The following is a 5440-nucleotide window of genomic DNA, read 5'->3' as shown; positions in this document are numbered from 1 at the left end:
CTGTGTTATCACCGCTTCATCTTCGTAGTTGCTGTTTGCCGCACACATTTTGACAGACAGCGGAGGAAGGAGCCGTATTTCTTCCTTGAATACCCTGAAGGTTCACAAAATACAACTGTGGTTTCTGTGAATCGATGCAGCAAATATTAGGTGATGGATACATTGCTGTGGTGGATCGATGGAAGCGGTTCATTTAGCTGACAGCGCACCTGTCTAAGCTATTCATCTCGCTCGTGTAGACAGCAGCGTAGTTGTCATACATTCAGCGGTTCCACTGGTAGGCTGCTCAGAGTATATGGTTTTGAAACAATTTTGTTCAATTCCCCTATAGGCTATATGAACAAGTGGCTTTTATGTTAATACTGGCCGCTTTCTGTTTCACACTAGAAGAACACTTACCCTAAGACGATATCCACTACTTTATGGCAATCACGAGATATCTGACAAGTGGCATTCTCGACATCTCCCACTAGCGGATCCGACTGCTACGACATAATTAACAAGACGTGTAATGATACTTTTCACCGCAACTTTCCTCTGGTAACTCTAGCGGTAATCAATAAGCTCAGAGTATATGTTTCAAACCGAACACAAATTCTTGCTGCAATAGCGTTCATATATCCCAGGCCCGTTTAAACTGGGGCTTACCGCTCCGTGCCAAGCTTGCTTCATGAACCAATCAAAATACGCCAATCCAGATTGCGCGCATAGTTTCTAGAAATCTCTTTCCTCATAGGCAGCCTCCGTCCATTCCGTTGCCTAATTTATTTCTTTCACGACATAGATTTAGCTATTGGGAACTTAGTTACATGTAATCACTTATCAAAACTCTCCTCAGTGTAAACAAGAAAAATATTCTTTTCTTCAGGAGCCCAAAGCTACTTCCAATCGATTCACTCTAAACCGGTGCGGTTGGTATTTCCTGGCCGTACGGGGCTGGGACGGTAGGTCAACGCCGCCTGCGGCGGAGACTAGCCAGCCACTGATTTTTATATGTTGTAGGCCGTCATTGCACCTGCCACCGCTTAGGTGGTGGCGAACGACGGCTGTTGTTGCGGTGCGCGTCTTTCTCTCCCTCTTCTTTTTTTCTTTCTTGTCTATTTTCTCTTCTGTCCGCACGAGGCAGCGGAGGTGGCTCATCTATACAGCCAGTAACAGGGCAGTGCATTTTCGTTTCTTTCTTCCTACAGCCGCAACAACTGAACCGGGGCCCAAGACGTCCGACATTACTGCTGTATGTGAGCGCGTAGGTGTGTTGGATGAACGCTGTAGCGGCACCATCGTCGGCCCCGCCGAGGTGGTGCAGTGGTAAGACGCCCGACTACTGTGCCGGAGTACCCGGGTTCGAACCCGACCTCGGGGGCTCCGTTTCGATGGAGGCGAAACGAAGAGGCTTCCGTGTGCTGTGCGATGTCAGCGCACGTTAAAGATGCCCAGGTGGTCGAAATTACTCCGTAGCCCTCCACTACGGCTCCTCTTTCTCTCTTTCCACTTTCACTGCCACCTTCCTCACATAGAAACAAGTGTGAGAGATACTGCGCCTTTCTCTTCCTGTGACACAATTATTATTATTGTCGTCAACAGTGCGGCGCCGCATGGCTAAGAATGCGCGGACTCACGCGCAGAGCAAAATAATCAGTGGACACCTGCTTTCCGGCCAACTCGCTTCGTCCGCGTCTCTCTTAGTTTGGTTTGGTTTGTGCGGTTAAATGTCCCAAAGTAACCTAGGCTACGAGAGACGCCGTAGTGGAGGACTCCGGAAATTTAGACCACCTGGGGGTTATTTAGCGTACACTGATATCGCACAGTACACAGTTACCTTGCTTTTCGTCTCCATCGAAAAGCGGCCGCCGAGACTGGGACTCGATGGAGGTGAAAAGCAAGCCCGTGTACTGTGCGATGTCAGTGCGCATTAAAGAACCTTGTGCGGTTGATGTTTCAATGTTCCACTCGGCGTCAAGCAGATCAAAAAACAGCAAAAAGAAATGCAAATTATTGCGAACGCTTTAACAGCAGCCGCAATTTTGGGACAACTCAGTGGAAGATAGCAGTTATGAACATGTGAAGTACTAGATAAATGGAATAACGTAAACCTTTCAGCATTGCGTATATAATAATAAAGAATGTAAAATGATACGAACATTCTTCGTATGAATTTCAGTTATTGGAAACATTTACTCATCTAAAAATCTTACATGGTTAAAGCGCCATAATAGTGATGCTAAAAAGATTTGAATATGTAACTGTAATTTAAGATATAATTGCATGAGATAATATTAAAGAATATGTTAAATATAGAGCAATATTAAACAAAAATAAGTAACAAAAGCTTAGTGGCCTGTTAGTAGCAATGTTTAGGGAATAAAAAAAAAACTTCAGTAAGGATAAAAAAGAAAACTTCCATAGAACAAATGCTACAAACATTATAAGGATGTATTAATAGCTTTTATATGCCTCCTGGGAATAACAGAATGAATACGGAAACAATTTTTAATAATAACCATGCGCACTCTGCTGGTCCAGTACATTTGTCCAATAAGTGCGCCTTCGGGTACACTTAGAAAATAGGTAAAAATCTAACGATTACTTACTGGTCATTAATATGCTGATTTATGTTATGGTTCCATGAAAATACCTGCATTGCACTGTTGTCCATAAATTCTTGACTAACAATATTTTGCCTTTAAATACGCTTTGAAGAATTTTATTGTTGGCTGTTTTGCGTTACGAATATGAGGTAATAAGGTTAGTTCATTGTACGAAATAAAAATTCTAAATATATGTAATTTGAAGAAATCAGTCGTAGACCACGCGCCACCCTTAAAATTTAAATTAAAGTTGTGGGGCCCCACAGCCCCTTTTAGCGTTTCGAACCACGCGCGCTTTTTTCTGTTTGTGTTGCTGCCCGCCCGGGCAGCGCGAGTACGCATGAGCGAGCTGCCCGGAGCGGGGGCGGCATGTTATCGGCGCGAGACAGAGGGTAGATAAGCGCGTCGGAAGCAGGGCTCGGGGCTTTTTCGCCGGGAGGCCGGCCACAGAAGGGCGGCGTGGCAGCGTCCCAAGCCGGCGGGATGTACACGGACGACGGAGCGGAGTCCTGCGAGGCAAAGATGGACGCGGCGCCTACAAGAAAGCCTTAGGAGTGTTAGCGTGAGTGCTGCCACGCGAGTAGCAATGCTATTTGTACCGTAATCAACGCTTTGTGCTCCCCCTATCCACGCCGCAGTGTGTTTTGTGTTCTCGCGGTGAAGCCCTGACCCATGTTCCGTTTTATTCTGCATAGTCCATTGTCGCGCACTTCGACGGCATGTTTTCAGCGCAGTTTTGACCAATGCTGTTTCTTTTCTATTTTATACTTTTCTGTTGATCCGGAATAAACCTGTGTTTTTAAGAGAGACTTGGTTTTCACTCGTCGGGCGAGACCATCGCTCGCGGACCCGTATTCTAGAAGGCGGAGCCTTCATTTCGAGCCCAACGTGATTTCTACTCGAGCTTTGGCTTGCCCCGCGAGTGTAGCAATTTGAGGTTTATGCCGTTTCGTGCGTAGCGATGTCGGACTTACCGGGTGCAAGCGCCCAGTTAACAGAGACAGTTCGGCCTCCCACACAGACGGGTTCCGGACATGAGCAATCAGAAGACAGGAAAAGCGAATCGTCAGACATTTGTAGCGGAATTCTCGGCCTCCTGTTCGAGCTACTTGAATCAAAGGCACATTTCAGAGAAATGGTAGGAAGCGAGGCAGTTTCGTTAACGCCCACTCCCTTGTATCGCGATAATCAGCTGCGGCTGAATTTGGCCGTGCCAACGTTTGAAGGATACGCCAAGAAATCTGTTTGCGATTTTCTTTATGAAATCGACTATTATCAGATGGCAATGGCAATTTCGGACAGCGCTCTGGTCACGTGTGTGCTTCCCGTAGCTTTGGTAGGTTCCGCAGCAACCTGGAGGCGTAGACAGCGGCCGTTCACAACAAAGCAGGATTTTATAGACCGTTTTCGAGAAGAGTTTTTTCCGCCTGACTATGACATCCGTATGAAAGACGAACTTTGCACCAGGACGCAAGGCAAAAACGAGGGTTTGCTGAAGTTTTTGCGCAGTTTTCAAGAGTTGCATGAGCGGGCAGATCCTGCAGTTCCCGAACCAGAGAAGGTGGCTCATGCTATACATCGGTGCCATCCAAGGTACCAGCCATATCGCCGGCGTCGCCAGTTCGCGGACTTCGATGACATGGCTAGAGGAGCATCCCGCGTCGAGGCATCTTTCCTGGCGGAGTTCCAATACAAACCACCTCCCCCTGCAGAGACTTGCCTTGAGCCGTCCTGTGCGTGGCCTGGATCATAGGCAGCACGCAGCCTGGAGACGCCAAGCTGCCGTACGGGGGCTGGCGACTTGCACGGAGTCGCAAGCCTTGATGCGTCTACTCAGGTGACGAGACGATTTCATGGGGTGACAGGTCAGACGGGGCCCTGTGTCTTCTTGCCATACGCAGGCGCTGGTACCCCATGTGTGGTAGCAGTTGGGACACCCCACGTCAGAGCACGCAAATCCCAGAGATCTCCTACAGCGGCTGCCGGCTACCATTCACCTGCGGGTGCAGCGCGGGTGTCACCTACGGGTGCAGCGTGGGTGTCACCACCGGGTGCAACGTGGACGTCACCACCGGGTGCAACGTGGACGTCACCTACCAGTGCAGTGTGGACGTCACCACCGGGTGCAGTGTGGACGTCACCACCGGGTGCAACGTGGGTGTCACCACCGGGTGCAACGTGGGTGTCACCACCGGGTGCAACGTGGGTGTCACCACCGGGTGCAACGTGGGTGTCACCACCCGGTGCAACGTGGGTGTCACCACCGGGTGCAACGGTGTCGCCATCAGGTGAGAAGTGGGCGTCGCCCCCGGGCACAACTTGTCCTCCGATTCGCAGATCCAGGACAACACAGGAGAGGGTGTTTTGGTCATCGCACCATCCAGCGGCCAGGCCGCACAGACAAGGCCAACCACCGGGAGAGCTGATCCAGTCGCTACCTTTCCTGCCTGAATCGAACCAGGTGCCACCGACCCAGGTGCCATTGTCACCACCTGCTGTGCATGAGGCAGACCCCGAGAAACCCTACAGACACTCGGTGAGTGCAGTCCCATCAACTTCTTTTGAGGAAAGCCAACCAGACAAGACCCCGCTGGTCTTGGTCAAAATGGCCGGGCTGGAGCTTCCAGCCCTTTTAGACACAGGGTCTACGGTGTCAGTCTTCGGCGATCAGGTGAAAAATTCCTGTGAGACAAAACGTGTCCGGTTGCGGAGTGTAAACACTAACCTTCGTATGGCGTCGACTCACATAGTACCCGCAACCTCAGCAGCCCGCCTAACAGTTACTATAAATAGTCGAAAGATTAGACAGCGTTTCTTACACCTCCCCGGACTATCCTGGCCAGTCATACTAG

General features: G+C 49.5%; 1 protein-coding gene across 1 annotated transcript; it reads left to right on the top strand.

Annotated features, from left to right (window-relative positions):
- Positions 1-2919: 2919 nt before the first annotated feature.
- LOC146188393 (uncharacterized) lies at positions 2920-4904 on the top strand. Its single transcript, XM_084603759.1, has 2 exons — positions 2920-3150; positions 4490-4904. Exon 2 carries the CDS (start codon positions 4503-4505, stop codon positions 4878-4880), a length of 378 nt encoding a protein of 125 aa, XP_084459885.1. The 5' UTR covers positions 2920-3150; positions 4490-4502; the 3' UTR covers positions 4881-4904.
- The last annotated feature ends 536 nt before the right edge of the window (positions 4905-5440 follow it).

Source organism: Amblyomma maculatum, chromosome 5 (assembly GCF_055883805.1).
Source record: "Amblyomma maculatum isolate TAMU_Amacu chromosome 5, ASM5588380v1, whole genome shotgun sequence".
In the NCBI taxonomy this organism is placed as follows: domain Eukaryota; kingdom Metazoa; phylum Arthropoda; class Arachnida; order Ixodida; family Ixodidae; genus Amblyomma; species Amblyomma maculatum.
This window is presented reverse-complemented; position numbering and strand designations above follow the sequence as displayed.

Coding starts and splice junctions, on each gene's coding strand:
- LOC146188393 (XM_084603759.1), top strand. CDS start 4,503: ATGTGTGGTAGCAGTTGGGACACCCCACGTCAGAGCACGCAAATCCCA.